General features: G+C 41.3%; 1 protein-coding gene across 10 annotated transcripts in view; it reads right to left on the reverse strand.

Moving 5' to 3' along the window:
* LOC124167378 (rho guanine nucleotide exchange factor 11) overlaps positions 1-23,343 on the reverse strand; it is a 558,219-nt gene that overhangs the window by 162,072 nt on the left and 372,804 nt on the right. For all 10 annotated transcript variants that reach the window (XR_006866674.1, XM_046545401.1, XM_046545404.1 and 7 more), the window contains one exon: positions 5,358-5,410. Coding sequence is in view for 9 of the 10 variants with exons in the window: in XM_046545401.1 (XP_046401357.1) it covers positions 5,358-5,410 (53 nt within the window). In the remaining variant the exon portion in view is untranslated. The remainder of the gene's footprint in view (positions 1-5,357; positions 5,411-23,343) is intronic.

Raw genomic sequence — 23,343 nt, forward strand, 5'->3', positions numbered from 1 at the left:
GTTACCCACCATTAGTGTATTCATAATATACAAATTATTTGGCTTTATAAATACCGGTTTAGCGAATGGCAATGGTCAATTTTAACAGCATTTGAAAAATCCCAGATTGGCGCCCATGCGATGCCACTCCACGTGACGTCACAGGGACCTAGTTTCTATACGAGTAGATAGGAGTTTTACATCGTCTGAGGTTACCAATGCATGCATGAGGCACAGAGCTCAGGGTAACATGTCTTAATAATCACCTATTAAAACTGGCTAAGTCGGAAAGTTTTCTTCGTTTGATAAGGTATTAATAATCCTTATTTAAGCCAAGCGCTACCAGCTAGCATCCTACATCGTATCAGCGCTCAAAGCCTCGCCCCAAGGTCACCTCACTTGGCGACAGCGGGAACCAGAACGACGTCACATCAGTGGCGGCTTGCCCATAAGGACTTTTGGACGCCGCCCCTCCCAAATATTTGAAAAAGTAAAAAAAAAATAGTCATTAATTTATAATTATACATCTAATTAATCAAAGTGTTTTTTCAGTCACATACATCGAAAGTGTTGGAAAAACACGAAAAGAAATAGCGCGAGAAGTTCGTATTTGTAGCCGTGGGGCGCTGGCCAGAACGTCCCAATCCATCCCCATGCAGTTATATGGAGAGTGGTAGTGGTGGGGGCCGCTGGTGCTATGATGCGTCTAACGTTGTGTCTTATGGAAGTCTTGGGACGTCGTCCGAGAATGCGCAGAGCGACGTGTGAGTTGACATCGCTGCGCAGGCCGGCGGGCGTATAATCTGGCGTCTACTTGGTGCTGCCACAGAAAAGGGACGTACAGAATCAGAATGGTCACAGTACTGGGTGTAGTTATACGATTTTAATTTTTAATTACTGGTAGGTATTGCTACAGAAAATAAATTATCCCATTATGCTTGCGTTTTTTTGGTGTTTGAATTCCGGAACACATAAAATCCAACCAGTTAAAACCGTATTGATGTAGGAAAACTATTCTCGAGTATTTGCCACAGTTCTATTATGATTACGAATTTCAAGAACCATGGGGAAACTAATATTATAATGTTTAGGCCTGAACAATGTATTCATATCTTCCCGATGTTTAGAAATGCGGTACCTATTTTTCATTATTAGGAAAAATCAGTTAACATTCTTCACTGATTTATAATTTAAGAAATAGGTGCGTGCGTGACATAGTGAAGGATTAAACATGATTTAACCCGTAAAACGCGACTTTAAATAGAGTCATTCAATGAATGTCAAGAAGTTCCGCGTACAATGTACCTTTTGTGTGTAGGTTCATCATTTTTCTAGCCGTCCTTATTCTATTAGTTCATGTTCACCTAATTCCTCAGCGGCAGAGCGGTAGCTGTCTGACGGAAAATGTCACTTGGGTCTGATTTAAGTGGCTTCGAAGAGTTCATATCAGTGCGGAGATCCTTAAAGCTCCTATCTGTGGCTCAGAGTCTGTTACGATCTAGAATTTCTATTCTATTATATCATGGCAATGATTTCGAAGACATGGTTATTCCAAGTGCGACCCGTTGGCGCTTCGTGTGTTTACCACATATGAATCTTAGACTCAAGGCGTTGGTCCGTGACGTTTTTGTTTACTTGAATGCCTTTGCTGACCTTAAATTCGTCCCTCAGCTGAATCAGCATTAGTGGACCATGACTTCTATCTCCCTTGAGTCTTCCTTATAGTAACTGCAAGACTCTCGGAAAGAACGGAGTGAAATGAGTACAGACATCATTTTTGAGGAGTTAACTGTGCTTAATTGCCGATTAAGAAGTTTCTTAGTGCTGTATGTACATTCAAGAAGACAATTTTGAATAAATCAACAGTGCTCATTTTTGTTTTAGGGAAATATAGGGAAAAATTGTCCCCAAATCTGTGTCCAGGCACCTTGTTCTTTTTGGTTGTATTTTTCGTCGGCCCATTTTGTGTCGTCCCTTGTTTATTAAGTCCCTTGATTATTTATAGACTAGTGCCCTTGCCATGTGTTCAATCGGAAACAAATTGTTGTCCGGCGCTGATTTCAACGAACGTGTAATTGATCACTTTGCTGGACAAAAGGAAAGAAGGATGGACTTCTGCAATATAACTTAAGGCATGTGAGTATTTCAGATTTTGTTAAAGATGTGTGAGAAATGTTTAATTATTGATTTTAAATCATACAGTATTCAAGAAGCAACGCGAACACCGCAATCAAAGTTTACATCTGCAATCGCAAAGCGCGCGCATTCTAGTAGTGTTTGTTACCTAGTGGAAGTCAGTGACTCCCCTCCCTCCTCAGGTGTTACAAGTGTCATTGCTACCTAAATCTTTGCAAATGTTGAATAGATTTGACAAATAACGCATTATGATTGCAAAACGAACAACAGAAGTGTATTGCGGGCATATCCGCACGAAGAATGTAGGCGCTAAAACCTAAAGTTACGTATTTTCGTTTGTATTTTGTGACGTTACGTCGTAAATCTAGTTGATTGTTCACGTAAGCCCAGACAAGGGAAATACTCCAACCGTCGGTCACATGCTGGATCAGGGAAAAACTCCACAAACAAGAAAAACAGCTCACAAGAAAAAGGTAGCCAAAAATAATTTACGAGTTATTACCGTTCGATATCTATTCAAAATAGAGTATTCAAAAATCAGAAGTATTACAGAAAACAATGATAGTAATTCATGATCCCAGAGGAAACATTACCAGCTAAATACCAGCAGAATAATTGCTCAAAATTTGCCATGTCTCACTAGACATGTGTCTCCGAGCAGGCCACGAGCAAAAGAGAGGTTGCCTATGCAAGGCGAGACAGGATTTGAGGGGAGGGATTCTTCCAGGGAGTGGAGGGGTAGCCAGGCGAATTCAACTACTGCCCACTGATGCGTCACTGCCCCTGCAGAAACGGCCGCTCCGCAAAACACCATTCCCTGGTTTTGAGACAACAGCATACCAGCCAGAATTTTCCCCTCAACTTCTGGGTTGGAGACCTCAGTTGAATCAGAGGGATATTCATTGGAACACATGGAGGGGAAGGAGATACTGGGGTGAGGTGTTGGAGGGAGAGAGAGTTGTGATAGGACAATGGTAAAACTTCTCCCTCCAAGTGCAATACTAAAGCCTTAGCACCGATTTCCCCTTGCTTGCCAAGGAGTAAGTATTTCTCCGCAGTAGTCCTATATAAGTCTTGCATTGCAGGTAGGTTGGTTCGGGGTTGGTTCGGGGTTGTTTCGGGGCTGTTTCAGAGGCTGATTCCAGAGGCAGAGTTTCCAGAGGCAGGGTTTTCAGAGACAGGATTTTTCCAGAGACAGGATTTTGCAGAGACAGGATTTTTCTACAGGGTCCTTTTGCGCGAAAAATCCTTTGCGCGAAAAAACCTTAGCGCGAAAAGTTCTTGGCGGGAGAAGTTCTGCGGATAAGTTCGGAGGAAGTTCGAGGAAGTTCGAGGAATGTTTGGGGGGGGGGGGGGGCAACACTTAAAAAATGCCACAATTTCCAAAATATCGCAGCAAATATATTTTAATTCTTCAAGATCATTGATCAGTAAAATCGAGAGTCCGGACTAAGCCGATCCGTATGACCGAGAGTCTACTGCATTTAGTATTTATTAATCAAGCTTTATTAGGAAAACTCGGCATTTTTGTTGAAAAAAACGGAACATATGGCATCACAAATTTTTATTCCTAGATTTCCGTAAAAACTTAATAAAATACACGAAATATTAAAAAATTATGACCCCCCGGTGGAGTGCGCCCCCCCAGCATTTGACTCACGAGCCGCCACTGTGTCACATGGGCTTTTCCCAGCATTCATACTTAGCCGTCGCGTTTTCGCGCGCTTGAAAATTTTCCCTTTTCATTTAATCGCGAAAAATACATATCGTCATTTAAAAATCTAAAACCATGAAATACGTACTCCAGGAGTGGTAATCTTTCGATTTAGGCAATAAAAAATAATAGGAATTGGCGCCGCGCGTTACGGTAACTTCATTTTTTTTCAACAAATACCGCATTTATTATCGAAGTGACCCATTTATAAAACGTTCGAGCATGATTTCGATGGAATCTGTGGATTATAAGAAGAATTTGGATGAATGTTTTTTGAAAGAGATGAAATATTCTAGCGGATGTTTCGCATTGCTGCCTGTATATGGCCAAAAGTATGTGTGAGATTGGTGAATGAAAGACTGTTTCATCGTCCTATTTCGAGGTCAAATTAAATGTTTTTTTTCGGTAAAATTATTATTTCTTATTAATTATTTCTTTTTGGTTTCAGTAAACATAAAATTATGTATTAAAATTGTATTTTTGCAGTAATTTTTCATATTTTTCAAAAAGTATGTCGTGCGCCGACCAGGGGGTGCAACTACAAGGCGATCTAAAACCTCACTTCCACACTAACCTGCCCTGATGGCGATACGAGAGCTGATTATCGAAACGTCGGCCAAAGGAAACCTGAAATGGAGGAGAACCCGACAGGAGTTCCTGCAATCAGTTCGCGAGGAGATCCTATTTAACGCAACCACATGTTTGAGGATATATTTATAAAACATTCCCACAAAATTTTCGAAAATATTATCAACACATGAATGACATAGTTCACTGTATAACTTTACATCGTGAAATATTAATATTTTAAATATTTTAATATGTCATATTTTGTATTTCTACCCAAACGTATTATTCATTTGAACGAAGAACATTGCATCAAATATTTGGGAAGGTGCTAACTCATTCCTGAGGGGAAAAAAATTTGAATCACTCGATTAAATGAGTCTATCTGAAGACGAATGCCCGTTAGGAGGCGAAGATACTTCAAAATTTCCTCTTTTACCTCTCCACATTGGAATTCCTACAACCAATACACAATGCATCGGTCCGCAGTAATAATTGTATTCACAGACAGTATGGAGTAGTGAAAATGTATTTATTTTTATTGGACGAGCCGCAGCGCCGAGCAGTAGAAAATAGTTAGTGCTAAAATACTTTTAACTTAGAATTTTTCGACGCAAATTCTTTGCAAGTTTCAAGGATTAATAATTTATCAAAATAACCTTAACAGAGATGAGGATGTTTACGTGCAAGACATACGTACGTTTAACAGTAAATGCAAGAAAAAACTCCGCGAAAGTGTAGCATCTTAGATAATTATCACAATTCAGCACAAAAATTTAATAGCAGAAGGGTATTTAAAACAACATATTCGAGTAACGTCCAAGAAGCCTAAATTGAACAAGATGTTGAATGAGGAAATCTGTTTTGAAATAGGAAGTGCACTTAAATTCCGCACAAAAAAAAGCTTCTAATCAATCGGCGATACCAACATAAAAAAAGAAATGAAGGAGAGTGCACTCACTTTGTCTTTGAAAGGTTTGGATCACTGGTTTTCCGCCTTTCCCTCAACTGCCGCTGTGGAGACAAGAGGAGAAAAGAATATGGATTAGAAACACAAAATCAAACACACACAGTTGTCATGACAAAACAAAAGACTGATTGATTTCATGAAGCCGCTCACAAAAGACTAACTATTACTAGAGCGAAGGGAGTCAGAAATTGAGATAACGGTGCGAAATAATGTAATGCGATAATTGCCAATAAAAATTAAAGTTGTGATAGTACTTATCTCTAAGTGAGATGAAAAAGTCAGAGTAACGGATTGCTCGTTATACCTCATCTCATCTCGAATACGCTGCCAGATTACATTGGGATCCTCATTGATAGGTTTAATTAATGAGGTGAAACGCGAGAAGCGAATATCAGCGAGTCATGTTAAAAAGGTCGATTTTCCAACTTAATTAGTAATTGCGAATCAATTACAGCATTCAAAATAGGCACCCCCGTCTACATGTCGTTTAAATCTTATAGTCAATATGCCGAAACAGTTTCAGGGTGAAATTATTGGCGAGGATATTGCTGGAGAGACTACGAACCAGTAACAGCAGAATGGACGATTAACACAAAACCAGGGAAATATATTCGAGGGAGCGGAGAGATCTGAAAATCCATTCTTCCTGAGAACGATCAAAGGACCCACCGCCATTAGGAAAATAGTCTTCCGTTAGACATTTTATAGTGAAATAGTAATTATTTGTTTTAAATAAAAGAAAAATATATGCAGCAGCACTAAACAGCCGATGCGTAGACATTGTGGAGAAAAATTACCAATGATGTAAGCAGTAGAGGTGAAAAAAAACTATTTTTTAAATAGAGAAACTTTGAGTAAAGCGTTTTCATTGGCCGCGAGTGATGCTTTGGACAATTCTTTTACTTCGAATGCTCAGTCTGGCTCCATCCACGGCTCCTTAATTTATTTTTTATTCTTTTTATAGTTCATATTTGATGAAGCTTCAGGCATTAAGTTTTTTTTATTCGATAAAGACCAAATTCGGCTATTTTTTTAATTATTTAAAAAATTGCATTAAGTAGACAAAGAGCGAGCTAATCGGCCCCGTCAGGGCAATACGTCGCTCGCATCCAAAGTAAAGGAGTAAAAGGAAGAATGCAAACAATCGAAAAGTTAACAGGCAACCAAGCAGACCTCTCCACCAATCAGGAGACGACGCATCACGACGTTAGAAAAGAGGAATGATTGATTGGTTGATGGATGGAGTGACAGGAGCATGAGCGAGCGAAAAGGGGCGGGGCTTGGCTATTTCCACGAAAGACGGAGGAGGGAGGGGGGGGGGGGGGCGCCATGTTTATGCAATGTGCGCGCCCACTCTTAAGCTCGGCAATCCGTCATTTGCTTAAGAGGGCGCCTCACTCCCGCTGCTCGAATGGCCTTTCCTCATGACGGATTACTCGCTTAACTCAGGACATATCATCTTGTAATTTCCAGCGCATATAGAGAACACCCTGGTCAACATTTGCCCGCACTTTTCCCCGTCGTTTAAAAACGAATTCGCCACACGATCCCAGCTGATTTTTCGCGCGACTTTTCAAATTACAAATTTGTTTGCGCCAATTACCCACCGTCTTCGTTTCCACTTGCCAATACATCATCAAGAGAACCTGTGATCGCTAATTACCACTAAACACTTAAATGGGCGACTCTTTCTGTCAATGATTGGGTCTCGCTTAACGATTTAATTCACCATAACTTTAAAGATGTCACTAACTCATGACAACTGGGTGGCAAATTTTGATTTTTTCATTTCTTTAAATTATGAGAGAAAGATAGAATGAGGAAAACTTTTTTTCAATAACTTATCTTTCCCATTCATTAATCGAATTGTTAAAACAACCAAATAACACGAGGTAGATTGCGTATTGCTCGGAAATAGATAAGACGCGACGACACAACGAAGTATGACCTCGTGACGTCAACAACTTATAGGCTATAGGGTTAAGTCCGTCAATGTTTCACCGCTAATAGCTCGAGAAGTAAGGTGACGGATAGAAATTTGGAAAAATAAGGGCCAGTTTCCTCACCAAACTCATTCACAATTTTAAAAATGGTTAACTATCCCATTTGTGGAAGCGAGATTTTCAACACAGAGATTGAGGCATAGCCTCCGAGATGTTAGCACAAGCCAGAACACTACCAGCACCACTTTCACTCAGACAGTTCACAAGACGTGCGGGAAATAAGCTTCCAATGATTTTCTTACGGTCTAGTTCAATAAATCTTAACTTTGAAATTTTGTCCTAAGCCACATCTTACGGTCCAGATCAATTTCACTTAAAATATTTAAAAATTAGGGAAAGTATTTATGTTATTTAGAACATAATTTTAGGCTATTGATTCCAGATAATGATAAAAAGTTAGGCCGCTTCCTAATTTCAGCACTGTTAAGGCTAAGTTAATGAAACAAGACATTTCAGACATTCGTACGGCTTATTTAATGTGATACTTCAATTTCATTCACACTATCAATGCATTACAACACCCTCCGGAAAAATAACCACACAAACAAGAAACATTCCTATCGACATTTTTCTTTGGAGGAACTTTCTTTGAGCATTTATCTATAATATTATTTCATAATATATCGATAAAATGGTATAAAACGCTTCATAAGCCAGCACTATTGATTGCGTGACATGCCTGATAGTTATTGAGTGGAAATGTACGGCAATTACAAAGTAAGAGCAGCTCAAATTATTTTATAAAAGAAAACTTCCACATGTTTACCATAAGGATAAACGCAAAATGAGACGTGCCAATTTCAAACAGAAGACAACGGAGATTCGGATGTTCGGGCATGTACATCTGGAGTTAATGGCTCGCTGTGGTATTACTTCATTTCGGCGCTTTCATAACAGAGGGCAGTGCATTAGCCCCCTCGACTGGACCTACTGACGCCAGAAAATGAAGACCGCCTACGGCGCATCGCCAGCCAGCGCATCCCGTTTTGTTAGCTAATCGTCTTGGGCACATCTTGGGCCACACTGATCGGTCCAGCATCAGCAGCATTTCGAAAAAGTTATTCGTGGACGCCAGGGAGACATGTTGGAAGGATCTCGAAGCGACTGCACGCAAACCCGTGACGTCAAAAGCACCATTAATTAATGCCACCCATTCGCATCAAAGTAAATTCGCGAAACAGAAAATTCGATATCTACACATTATTCCACACTTTCAGCATCAAATTTATACAAATATGTCCGGTATTCAAATATCGGGGCTTCCATTAAAAGCGGGGTAACAATGGCCTTAATTGGTCGATTTCTAACAGGAAATAATAGAGTCAATAGGTGTAGCCATTCCTTACCAGCACTTAAATGAGATGCTTCTTCTCCGCGGATAGTGACTCGGTGTCTGAGATGGCATAGGCACGATGTATTAGTGTTGCCACCAAGGAGATTTTTTGCACTTGGTGGTGGTGCGAAGAAGCGTTCAGATAGCGGTCAGTATGCGTTTTCTTTCTGTGAACGGCATGTCCTAGGAGCCCATTTCTTTTCCTTTTTACCAAAACATCCAGGAAGGGAAGTAGACCATCATGTTCCATTTCCATGGTGAATTTGATAGCGTGGTGCTGCGAGTTGAGATGCTGTAGGAATTTCTGCAATTCTTCGGCGCCATGGGGCCAAATGATGAACGTGTCGTCAACGTATCTCAGCCAGAGCGATGGTTTCTTTTCGTACGACCCGTTGGCCTTTTCTTCGAAATCCTCCATGAAAAGGTTCGCTACAACTGGATATACTGCCGAGTACCTTCCCTTTTCAGATACTTTCCCGTCGTGAGACACTTTAAAAATGCACGCTGAGCGAAACGGAATGAAATAAATGTGAGAGGGGGGATGGGGAGAGGGGGTGGGTTGTTCACCCCCCTGCACAGGCAGACACCCATCTAAATAGAGCGGGGCAGCACGCCAATGCCCTCCGGCGGCCGAAAACCAAACCACCAGCATCATCGAGAGCGCGGAAAGAGGGGAGGCGGGTGAGGGAAGGGGGGGTTGTAATATGACGTCATGTCGCCATCCCTCCTCTTCCCTAGTAAACTTTGCACCGGGAAAAATCATCAGCACAAGAATTCACACCAAAACAACGTCGCGATCGCTAAAGCCGGCATCGGTTAACTCCACTTGTCCCAGAATAAAGCCCCCATTACACCTCAGATCATATTGCGAGTGCCAGTGCCAGAGCGAGTTCAGGTTTTCAGGGACCAAAACAGTGAAGATCACTAGGCCCATTATTTTCTAAATCACGCATTCATTCGTGGGCGTACCCAGCGGGGGGCAGCCCCCCCTCCCCTAGAAGCATAAATAAATTATTTCAAATTGAAATTTTTGAAAAAATTTCCTTTAAATTCGAGAAAAGTGATGCTAGCATAAAACATTTAATCAAAATAAAAAGATTTTTTCCGAGGAATTATTTTAAAAACCAAAAAACGCTATTACGGAGGCTTCCGCAGTGATTAAATTGATGAGTGGTTTCCGGGTTAATTCCACGTCAACTCATTTTTGGCGAAAGACAGTTTCGGGCGCGCTCCAGCTCCAAAGAAAAGCCGAAGACGAGCTAGAACGCGCCCGAAACTGTCTTCCGCTAATAACGAGTCGACGCGGAATTAAACCGAAAAATAATCATCAATGAACTGCTGTTATAATGTTCTTCAAATTTTGCTTTGCGTAACCTTTTCTGTGTTACAACTTGAACGAGCACGGCTTGCCCCCCTCACGCTCTTGCATTCATTTCCAGCCATACTCATCGCTTATTCCGTATTTACAACTGCCGTTCTATTAAAATCCAAGCGTGGTGTTGCAGTCGCTGTTTAAGGCCGAGTTCGGCGGACCTATCGCTATCTGAAGGGACGGGAATATATGATCGTGTTAAAGACGACAAAAATCATCCCCATACAGCCAGTTTCTCGTCATTTAAAAAAAACGCCCGTTTTTCCATGAGTTGATGACGTCATAGGAGTTTCGGCATATAAAGAGAACCGATCGTTGAACGAGACAATCGCTCACGATAGTGAAGACAACAAGAATAAACCAAGTGATCCCGATGTTCTAGGCCGAGGACCAGGATAGGCTGAGCGAGGCGACCCGCTCGGCAACAGTTGATGGCGTCATCAACGTTTCTGCGAAAGTTAGGGGAGTAGATTTTCGGCAAGAATAGGCCCAGAGGCAGGAATTGGACAGGAAAAGGGAAAGATAAAGGTCTCAATATTTTTAAAGCTCTACAGTTGTAAGGACATCATGAGAATAATTGCGATAGCTAAGGAGCCTTTCATGAAAAGGGAAGGGATGATGAAAAAATTATCATGCAAGAGTTTGAAGAAAAGGCTGAAGAAGAGTCTGCTTAGGAGTGCAGCGCTTGAAGGTGCAACACCATGGACACTTAGAACGGAGGACGAGAAGAGATTGGAAGCCTTCTAGATGTGGGTGTGGAGAAAGTGAAATGGACGGAAAGGAACGAAGAAGTGCTGGATATGGTGGGTGAGGAGAGGCAGCTTCTTGGTGAGATACGGAGGAGACAGAAGGTATGGATGGAGCGAGTACTAAGCGGGGAGGGGATGTTGAAAACAGTGTTAGATTGGGGTAGAATGTAGGGTAAGCGAGGGAGGGGAAGGAAAAGAATAGGATCTTTAGATGGAATGAAAGGGAGTTGGCCTTTTGAAGAGGGCGGTCCATTCAGGCCTGTCTCCACTAACTCGCAAAACAATACATGTTAATATCCTTTAACCGGTAGAATACCTTTATAATAATCACAATTGACGATCAAATAAGATTGCAGGACGAACTCACTATAAAAATTTGCTTGGGCCGATTTTTTCATTACGTAAAAGTTAAACCTACTCAATAATGAATATGGGGCAGTGGCGGATACATATGGGGGCACAGGGGGCGCGCACCCCCCCTTGCTGAACATTGCATAACAACAATTGTAACTTTTTATAACATAAGATAGCATTGTGTTTTATATTCATATAATCAGTTTAAATAAAACAATCTTAAACCTTGCATGTGACTTGATTATTTTTTAATACGATAAAACTATAGGTACCTCAAAATATATACATTGCAACCCCCCCCTTGAGTTTTTCATTATCCGTTAATGATGTGAGGTAAAGAGAATTAATTTTAACGACCATGAATCCGGCAATGCACACTTTTTCACAGTAAAGGTGAAATATCGTGATATGCGGTATGGGTAGATATGCGTGAAAATCGCAAATGCGATATAAACACGATGTGCGCAAATAAATGCGACATAGATGCGATGACTGGACTTCTATGATATTTTTACGCAAATTTGCCTTTTCGACGGCAAAATTCGTACATTTTGTGCCGAGCGCAGTTTAAATGCTAACCGCCGACACTCACCGCTTAAAGCATGTGAGCGACTGGCCAGCTGCTAGTTGGCTGGGACACTACGTGGTCGCGAACTACAAGTGGGCGCGCGAAAGCTACACCTCCGCTACTACGTGTCTTATTCCTTAATTTATTATTGGTCCACAACATAATTATTCAAAATATTCTGTATTTTGCCTTATAACTGTGTTTCACTACATTTTATCGTCATCTACCTCATAGACGCTACAAAATGCGATAAACTGTTATTGAAAATGCGATTTTCACGTATCCCTTGGCATGGGAGTCATCAGTGTCGGGAGAGGCTCCACCGCCGCGCCTCGTGCGAGTGTTCACTCCATAGCTTCCTTTCATTTCGCCCATATGGGATGGAGAGAGAGAGAGAGAGACGGATTCGTAGATGGCAGCACGCGTGGGCGGCCCAAGAAGACTGCGCTAAACGATCCACAACGAGAGAGCAGGGCTGCCAACAGCGGGAGGAAAAAAACACACGAGAAGCTGCGAATCAGGAAAGCGAAAAGAAATTCTTAAAGCCCCGTTCTAAACCGGTTGACTTTATGTGAAACTTAAGAAAATTATCAGTAAATGAATTATCCGTAAATAGAATGCAGCCAACCTTTCGTCAATGGCGGCATGCATAAAAAATAATGCAAAACCTAGAGAAATTAGTTCAAAAAATTAGCTATTACTTTCTATTAGCTATTACCTTCTTCATTATCACAGACAATAATGTTCAGAGAAATCTGTCCTTCTATGAAGTAATGACTATTCCATGTCGAGTAACGTCGCTTAAAGTTAGCTATACGCGTTCTTCTTAAGTGTTCAGCTACATGATTCTGCATTATTAAGAGATGCTCTTGGGACGCGATCTCATCCCTTTCAACTTAAGTATTTCTTTCAACAATTTAACTTGGCGTAAACTTAGCTTAAATCTATCAGTGAAATTTTCCACCAATCAAAACCGGGAGCGCGCAAGATTCGTACAGCCGATCTATGATGACTTTCGAGAATCTATATGCTTATCGATAGACATTACTTTCTCTAAAGGTAGGTACAGCCTATAATTTTCAGAGGGGCACCATTTGTGCGTGTATCAACTAATGCCTTTAATGAACATACATTTCAATTATTAATATCCAGTTTCGCACTGTGCGATATCATTAGATTCAAATACAGGACACAGGGTGAGTATGACATTATATGCATTGAGTCAGTGGGAGTAGAAGGCCTTCTAATGAATATAAGGTTGTCACAACGAAAATGTTACTAAATTCATATGTGAAATTTCCAACCAAGTCAAACCATCATTTTCAACAAAAGTCATCAATTCGGTTTTCACCTCTTCCTTTCTGCGGCAGACCACTACCTATGCTGTCTTTGCATTGATTTCCAGCGCATATCTTGACATTATGTTTTCTTTAGTTAATAGAAGCTCCTTCATGTCTCTCTCTGACCCTTCTCAGACTGCTATGTCATCAGCATATTGCAGCATATCTTTGTTTTAATTAGTGAATTTCTCATGAGCACATTGAAAATTGCAGGGGACAGAGCACATCCTTGTCTCACTCCTTTCTTTATTCTCGCTGCTTCACAGCTGGGTCCAGATTCAATCACGGCTACGTGGTATTTATGTCAAGTCACGCCGCCTGTGTAAGTTTTTGCGAACCAGCAGAAGCTCTTTTAAAGATTTCGATTCCATATTTACGCCAATTTAAGTCAGACGAAGTTGTTGCGAACAGGGCCTAATCCCTATAAACGTAATTATTTCCTTAAAAAAAAATTAAGTTAAGGAATTTTCCGTGACTCAGGGCGGGTTTAAAGACGGTATATAAGCGACGAATTAACTGTGATGAGGCCTTTGCCTCGAAGACGGATAGATGCATTCACAGAAAAAAAGCTCTAAGCTTGGAAAAGAGGGAATAATTGGCATAACGTTCTATCAAGTTGGAATTGGCGTAAAATTCCTTAATTACGCATTGTAGCATACGTTTGTTTCAGCGCTATTCCAATATTATTTCTTAAGTAACTTAATTGCATACGTCAATGAAAATAAAATCCTTAATCTTGATATTAATGCCGTCCAATTTAATTTTGAAAAATTTCAGCAGCGAAGAATTTAAAATAAACTTAACAATAACAATAGATGAAATTTCCTTACTTGATGAAAAACTGAAATTTACTTACAATAAGTCAAATAAAAGGTTTTTTTTTTCCAAAATACGTGTAGTACCTTATCCCATTCAACATTATACCACACTCCCGTTCTCAAAATAGGAAAACAAGATAAAATTTCCAAATTCATATTTTTCATTTTTTTCGGCAAGCCACCATTTGCTCCATACATATTATAAAAATGGCATTTGCTCTTAGAAATTTGGCTTTAAAGAACGTTCATTTTCTGACGATACCGCCACCTACAGCGAAATCGGCGACCAATCTCACTTTGAAATCCTCTTATCGAGTCCCCCGCGAGGAAAATGCAGTGAGAACTATGAACCCTGAACCACGCAATCATTTTTTCTCTCCCCTCAGAATGATAGATCTCCAGCGATAGGTTTTAAAGGACAAAAAAAGAGAGATCGCCCATTGACCCAACACACATAATGAATCACACAGTCATTCCCACAGGCTCTCTTTCAATCGCTAATTCCGTCAATTTCCGTCACCAAGCCAAGTGTGACGTTACAATCGCCGCTGCGTTCTAATTGGCTGAAAGACGGTACCAGTCGCTGAAAATGATACGGAGACGGACCTATCCCTGGAGTCATCGCGGAATATTATAGCGTGAAATAGTATTTTTCCGGCATCATTGGAGCAATCGCTCGGGAGGGACAGAAAAAATCGTGTAGGTCAGGTTTCACTAAATCCCAGTAAATACATGGCAGTACATTTCTCACGTAGGTCGGCCAAATATCCCCATGCATATGTTGTGGATGGTACAAACATGAGGAAGTCAGATTAACTGAAATATTTGGAAGGAAAAATCCAAGGCTGTCTTTTGGAACACTGATAGATAATATTTGTGGCAGAGCCCTTAAAAAACTAGGATTCGTATTACAAAACATGTTGGAGGAAGAAAAAGTGTAAGAGTATAAAAAGCGTGTTTAAGCCACGCACGCAAATAAGAGACATCATTTGGGATTTCGAGGGAAGGGAAATATTGAAAACGGAGGGAATGAAATAATCAAAATGAGACACAATTGAAACTGGTCGCATGATTCAGAACCAGAGTCAATGAGCATTGGGATAAATCAGCGATCGCGGAACACGCCACCTCATCGATGCAATCAACCCGAAAATTCTCGCCTGAGAAACAAATTTTAAGACTAGAATCTTCCGGGAGGCCTTGGAAATTAATAAAGCATCGGGAAAACTTCAGAAGAGACAAAGGACCTAAGATTAGCGAAACATGGCTTCCTGTCCGAACGAAAGGCGTCCAAAAAATTCGCTGCCAGCACCCACCAATTGAAGACGACGACGTCATTAGCCTCGATGAGGTCTCCGGCGTAGGAGAGGAAACGTTGGCCATTTTTAAAGATTGACGCGAGTTACCCCGTAAGTCATTAATATTGACGGGACATACCTTTTACGGAGCAATTCTGCTTGTTTGTTAGTTGCTATGTTACAATACAATATTTATATTCTGCTTAAACCCTCAATGTCAGTTCTTTTATAATAATTTTTTGTGCATTCCGTATAAGTACTAACCAGTCAAATCTCTTAAAGCGTACTCCTAAATTTAAAATTAATTTCGTAAAGGACTACAGCTGGTGTCTCCTACAACACGCACAATCGTCGTGTATGATCACCGTTTCGAAGGACGACTCGGTAATCGTCATCAGCGAGGATGAACAGGTTTGACTGAGCATAAAAGCCATTGAGGTGGGGGTCTCAATGGTTTCATCTTAACCGTTGTTTTTTTTTTGTTCGGTAAAAACTTATTCATTCACCCCTATGACGATGGACGAGTCGTTCGTTGAAACGTTGGCGACACACAACGATTTAAATCTAAGGAAAGCCTGAAATACTTCACATAAATCTTTCGCCGGGAAAGAATTATATCGTATTTAATGTTTATTTTTTCCTGCGTAGTTAAATCAACATTCTGCGACGTATCCATGGCCGACAACTCCTACTGCGTTATACGTGGAGCAGCTTCAACTTCGCTAATAGATCGAATCAAGACCTCGATGGAATCGCATACTCTTCGCAGAAGCTATTCACACGCACGAGACGACCTTGACAGTCGACTACTGCAATAGCAGTCAACTGTTCGAAGCGTGAATACGGTGAATACTGCTTTAGAGATAACGGAACTCCATACGTCACCTGTAATTATTATAGCGCCTCGACAGATTTATTAATTTATTTATTCGATTAATTCTTCACATACAGCATTTCTGCCGATTTAAAGTAAAACCGTAACAAGATATTAATGGATATGAGCAACAATTTTTCAATATAAACAACAACAAAACGTATGAGACAATATTACACAGATTCATGGGACATAGCAAATCTGAGAGCAGAAAAGGGTCGAAATTATCCCTTACAAGAAATTTAGGCAATGATGAGAGGCGGTAGTAGGGGGAACGTTTGAAAAGAGAAAGTCAGGGGCTAATAGGCAAGTGGAGAAAGGAATGGGAAAGAGTGGAACGGCTCCAACGAAGGAAAGTAATTTTGGAGAATCGATATTCGAATTGAGAATGTTGCAAATAATTTTAATTCAATTTTGACTCTTTGATTGGATAGATGCGAGATGCGAAGGGAGGATGAGATGGAAAATAATAAATCGTGTTCGTGAGTAAGGGCAATCAAAATTTGGTGCCTTTCTTACGATCCTTGTAAATAAATCTCACTACGCCGGATGCGCACGCAGCGATTAACACCACGGGGTAAATAATACGCCCTTCCAACGGCACGTAACAACAGATCTGTAAACAACTCTTAAGCCATTGGTGGACCGTCCTAAGTTGATAAGTGGGCATTTAAACCTACGACCAATATGACGCTGGCTTGGGCAGCACAGCATTGAAAGTGAATTAATTATATATTTTTAATAGTTTAACATTTTTTGAATAGATAATGCGTACATAAGCATAACCCAAAGAGTTTCTATCCTTTTTTGTTTTCAGAGTAAACCAATGCTCGAAATACCGTTCACGGCAAGGTTAACAAAGACAAACAATGTATGCGATAATCTAATAATAATTTATGAGACCAAGGCAATAATTTTTGCAGGTGTTTCCACTCCCCTTTTCGATGATTAAGAATGCAAATGATATAACAAGTGATTAATTTTAGTGCCATCAGAACTATCAGAAGTGCTTACGTAATAGTTTATTGAAATTCAAAGGAGAAAAAGCCTGTGGAAAGGAAATCCACGCAAATGACAGCGTAAATAAATAACAATCGATATGCAATCCGAGCGAAATAATTAAAGTGTATGTTGTTGTGTGAGTAATGCGAGCTGAAATGCAGTCGCCTGCAGAAGGAACGTGTAAACTAAGCACAACAATTATACGGCCATATAGTATCTATTGTTTATTTGTCTATCCATTAATTTCACCACCAAAAACGGCACAAAGGCTTATCATACGTTTCTTATTATTCTTGAATATGGTTTGACGCATTGGTTGTTTACGTACATAAATAATAGCTAAAAGATAACACAATAAATAAAATTACAATTATGCAGATAAAACAGCTATATTGTCAAGAAAAAATACTGTTTTCTCAATAAAATAAGGGAAACGCAGACAAAATTTCCTGATTTAAACAAATGCTGCCATTGAAATTGGTTTGATGCTATCCCGGCGAATAATTTGGATTAACTTTTCTAAATAATTTTGAGTTTTATTATAGTTTGAAACACCAAATTAATTGTAACAATGTGACTTAGCAACCAAAAGACACAATAAAAAGGACATTCAGCAACCCTGGCTGCCATATTTGCTTCGAATTGCAGTAACCTTGGAGTATGAATAAAAGTAGTGGGGGCGAGTAGGCAGCGACCTCTTCAACGAACACGTGCAACCATCATACGCATCCATCACGTGATGTGCGATACTCAAACATCAAAGAGCCCGGGAGAAAATATTAGCCACATATTTTTTTTTAAATTCTCAATCCACCGAATACAGCTCATATTGGCCATTTTAAATCGAGGTCTTCAACAAATTTAACAAGTAAACGTACACGAACAACCTTGCCCTGGACAGGGGAAACCTACCCAGGCGGGACTCGAACCCGCGACCTTTTGTTTGGCAGGCGAGGACGTTACCCTGCCGCCACCGAGGCCGGCAAATCAAATTAAATACTGCATAGTAAAATATTTTGTACGTTTACTCGCTGATGATAGGTCACTGAGCTTCTCTTGAGTGATTTTTCTAGGAACACTGCATTAGTGCTCTATTCCGCAAATCCTACGCCTTCCACGTGACACAATATCACGTCACTATGGATACGGCCCAAGTTAGTGACCCTCTGAAGAAAGATATGTTGCTTTCCGGCGAATTGACCGAATAAGGTTTTCTGAACTGGGCAGCTGGGTGAGAGTTTATCCAAATAAATGCTTTCTGATGAAGCGGAAATACCCAGCCGAACATACAATTGTTGGGACAGAACGTTTACAAAGGCAACAATAGAAATCCGATTGGAAAATCGAAATTTCAACAGAGACACTTAGAGAGCAACCCGGTTACCAAAATAACTGCGATACAAGAATAAATAAATACAGGCCATTGCCATGGTACCACTACCATTCCATGATGACGAGGAACGTCTCGGACTTCGAAACGTCGGAGAAAATGGACACACTCGTCCGGTTTTAAACTCGAGAAAACCTTGTCTAGTGCCCGTATGCTAACCCTTACTCTAACATGGGCTTCTCATGGTACCTCACCATATCCAACCACCATTAAAAGGCTTTTTCGCCGATTGGCTGAATGTTAAACCGCCAATAAGTGTCTCCTAATATTGCAGGGGACGGCTTGTGAGTGCGAATACGGAATGCAATGTGTGTGTGGATGGACTCACCTCGGCCGAGATGATAGCGGGCACGGCCATGCGCCGCGATTTGGGGCCCAACGACGAAAAGAGGAGGAGGGCCTCGAAGGAATAGCAGGGGCCAGTGCGCGGGCCATGCAGGCCCCCGATCCTCGCTTCGAATATCACTCACGCCCTCCACACCGGGACACACGCATCCACTGGCAAAATATGTACACACACGAAACACGATGAATGAAACCACTGCGATCGTTGCGGAAAGTCAGCACTCCCACGGGTGAACGACACTATTAGCAGGGAGCCCTTCGCACAAACTCCACGCCGTCGTCCGCAGACACGAGAAGTGTGTGTGTGTCGCAAGGGGAGATACGAAGGAAGGTGCAGGAGGGAAGATAAGGGGCGCGGGACGGGTGTGCACGAGATTATTAACGATATACTCCAGGAGTAGATGAGAAATGAATTAAGATGCTCTAAATAAGAGATATTGAGGGGGATGAACTAAGGTAATCTATAGTGAGAGACGTGACAAATGAAAAACATGGGAGGATATTCTTGAAGATATGTAGGAGATGATAGAGGGAGGCACATGGAACAAGATATGACAGGGATTTGAACAACATAGCTGGGGGACGAATCGAGATGCCCTAGGGATAAATGTCGGGCATGGAGAAGGTCAAACACGACGGTTTACAGTGAGATATGTGCAGGTGATAATTGAGAGACACTGCAGAGGGTGCAGGTATCTACTACATTCACGGGATAGGGAGGCCAGGTTTTGGCTGAGATATGGACAAGATATGCAAGAGTTAAGAGGAGAGAGGAATTATTGAGAAAATGTGTGGGATGTTGTAAATGAAAAGCATGAGAAGTGAGGGAGGATTGCTTTGCAGTGAAGGGATGAAGTGTGGCAGTGAGCGGCGGGGATGAAGAGAGGAGACTGTTTTGGCGAGGAGCAGGAGAGAGAGGGAGCGGAAGAGCCGCAGCGGCATCCAAGGGGGAGGGAGGGGTGCAGCGGAGGGGAGGGCGGATCGATGGAGCGAAGGGGGGGACGGCATTCCGACGAACGCCCGGCCCTGAGAAGAGCATTCGCAGCAGCGCACGCAACAAACAAGGGGGGGGGACATCGTCGAAGAGAGAGAGGGGGATGAAATGCGAAATCGAAGAAGACTTTCGCTCTCACTCCGCTCCTCTCGCCAACAAGCCAAACAACACACGCACACAATGCGAGATGATTCAATTGAGCTAAACACAACGCAATTATCGGCGAAAAAACAATCCGAGAGGCGCCACTTAATGCTCACGGACGAAATTTGACTTGCTCCACTGTTGCTCGTCAACCTAAAGCCTGAATCATACGATTATTTTCTTTCGTCGCGAAAAGTAATCACTAGAGCGATCGCTTTACGCGACGGGAATTCAAGTGATCGCTCTAGTGACCATTTTTCTGAATCACACGGTCCCTCCCGCCGTCGCTTTTCGCATCACTTCCGAAATCACTGCTCGTTGCCATAGGAACCGCATAACAAAAATACATAGGGTGTTTATGTTTACCCATGTCGTTCCCACAATTGTCAAACGTTGCGCTGCAATCGCTCCATACGGGCATGCGTTCCGATTGGCTGATATGGGGTTTTAGGGACGGTTTTAGCGACGGAAAAAGCGACCGGACGAGTGATGAAAAAAGTTATGGGAATCCTCATCGCGACCGTGATCGCGAAAAACAATTGGCGGCGACGATGATTTCGCAAGTGATCACTCTAGTGATAGCGATAGTGATCACTCGGAAATGTCGGATAAAATGATGGCGTGTGATTCAGGCATAAGGGCAGGTAAATGAAGCAGGCTGACACGGTATCTAAAGCATTTGTTTACTTTTCACTCAAAGGATACAATTCCGTTCACAACGCCTTTTCATTAACGTTTCTTCATCGCCTAAAAGAAAACTTGGGAGTAGCTGAACAAATTGATAGCTACAGGTAAAACAGCTAAGGAAATTTAATCGTTCTCCTCTATTTTCTAAAACTCTAGCAATAATAAAGATTCCGTCAGGGTGATAACATCAAAGATGGTTGGCATTTCTCTTCACTTCGATTTCCAAGTGCGTGAAATTGAATGGCACTGAACAATTGAGAAATTCAAATTCTGTTCAAGAGTGAAAGTAGCGGCACTCAATTCCAAGGGAAACCTTTTTGAGCCGAAGTTTATCGTTCACACGCATTACACTAAAAACTTAAAATTGATATTTATTGCATCCTTTACAAAGCAATTTCTCCAGTTCCCTGAAGTTCTCTTTCCTTGCGTCCTGATCTCTTGGCTTTCCTCTGTGAATTATTCCATTAAGCATTCGCTCCAATAAATACCTCAATGAGAACGTGGAAGCCTAGTGGGAAGAGCACTTGTCTTCTTAACTAGGGGTCCCAGGATCAAATCCCGACTGAGGCCTTCGGACACCCCCGAATGTAATCCTCGTAGTGCGAGGTGGCCCAGGGTAAGGAATGGGTCCTCCAACCTTAAATGTGTGTTATTCACAACCCTGAGGATTGGTAGTGGGTGAGCTTTACCCTCACCTATCCAAACTAACCTCGAGTTACTGGGTGAATATTCCTTGACTCATGACATGACTTATTCTTCCTTCGCGTATTACGCTCCACAGATACCTTTTATCCATTCTTTCTTTCGTAAACCACATCACCTCATCTCTAAACATACCCGACTGATTCATCTTAACACCCCTTGATGATGCAACCTTGCATTCACACCCGCGACAGTGCCATAATAACATGGGGCATGAAATGCGGATGGCCCTAAGAAGGCCTTTATTTTCCTATGATCCATAATCTATGAAAATATTGATATTTTTGAATGCTAATAACTTCTATCAATTCCATGTTGCCAAACTGGGCCGCGCTGGGCCAGTGCCGGTTACCAGGAAGCAAAGTTTCGTGCGCAAGACGCGGCAACGCAGCATTCGTTCGCTCTGGCGTATTTCTCCATCCATAATCTATACTACTAATAAATCATGTATTTTCGGATCATAGAAAATTTTCAAATAAATTAAGAAGAGTTTTTATAAATTTTATTTTTTCTTTCGGGGTAAACTGTTTAAACATTTATTTTACAACAAAATATGCCTTCTAAAAATACTCTAAGGCCATTCTATTAATCTAAATTAATGTTTGCAACTTATTTTTTAAGGTGAATGTTTTAGACGTAGTAGTTTTCCCTTGAGTCACAAAGGTTGAGTTACAAAGTTCATGAAGTTGACAAAACGGCTAATTTTACGGTGCGCAGAGTCCTTTAATGCAGTGCCGTGTCTACATAAGTACAGCGGCACATCATTTTGAAGCCGACAGCAGCAAAGTGCACGTAAATCTCGTTCGATTGGCGAATACCAGAATTCAAATGGGTCATCAACAATGGGAGGGACCACCGTGAAACACGGAATCGCATTCGTTCGAGGGAAGGAAAAAAATTACGACGAAAACTATAATCTTCCCCACTAATACACTCTCTCGCAAAATGAAAATAAGGAAACATGAATGAACACCAACTTTTCATCAGTTGGTGATGCCATTAGAGATCTTTTTCATCGACTCCTTCACCGAGAACCATTCACAGAGGGAAAGAATCGCTCACAAGAGTGTAAACAACAGAAAAAACACGCGAGACCTTCAAAATAAAAGGGGAGTAGTTGATATACGGTGGACATTGAATCGGCTTGAGTTCATGAATTCATTAACTATCTGCGAAATAGAGAAGGTCGTCGATTTTTCCCGTCGGATAACCCGAGTAGTAGGCGCCGGAAAGAGGAACGATAAATACAGAGTTCTTCATTTTTAAACTACGTATACCACAATCGGCAATGATAAAATATTACTGAACTTACATAATCGCATCCAAGATGGGTTCACTGGATGGGTTTTTCATTATTTTCCTAATTTTCTCATCCACAGGAAAAAAACACGGGATGTGGGAATGTGTGATAAAATCATATTTTTTTACATTTCAGTTGTCTTAAATGTGACGCACCTGATGGTAAGAAACTTTCTAAGTAGAATCGTTCACTTGCATAGTTCAACCTAGAGAACTATTCCATAAATTGAACCTGAGTGCTCATCGTCATTTTGAGAAGTAGCCCGCAAGTCGCTACAATAAGCGGGAGATATTCAGACACAAAATTGGAACATACAATTGTAAATGAAATAAAAATTGAGGTAAGCTCTGACGAGGGGATTTAAATTATGGCCAAGTATTTGTGTAAGTTCCTTCCAAAGGAAAACGCAACCCTCGTATTTTATAGTTTCGGTCGCACCTAAAGATAAATATCTGAGATAACGTTCTCCGCAAATTACTTGTTCTTGAATGGTCACGCAATCTACAGTCTGGCCGTCGAGAGTTGTCCGATGACAGGTAGAAGGTTCAGGTAAGGAAGCGAAACGCCCACGTCACTTGTAAACAAAAGGGTTCTTGAAGAAAGGAGCCGGCGGGGACGACGAGCGAGAAGGACCCAAAGGAAGTATCCCTTGTTCTGGTGATTCGAAGAAAGGGCGTGTTTTGGCGGTTCAGGCTTGTTTCGGT

Source organism: Ischnura elegans, chromosome 10, assembly GCF_921293095.1.
Source record: "Ischnura elegans chromosome 10, ioIscEleg1.1, whole genome shotgun sequence".
In the NCBI taxonomy this organism is placed as follows: Eukaryota; Metazoa; Arthropoda; class Insecta; order Odonata; family Coenagrionidae; genus Ischnura; species Ischnura elegans.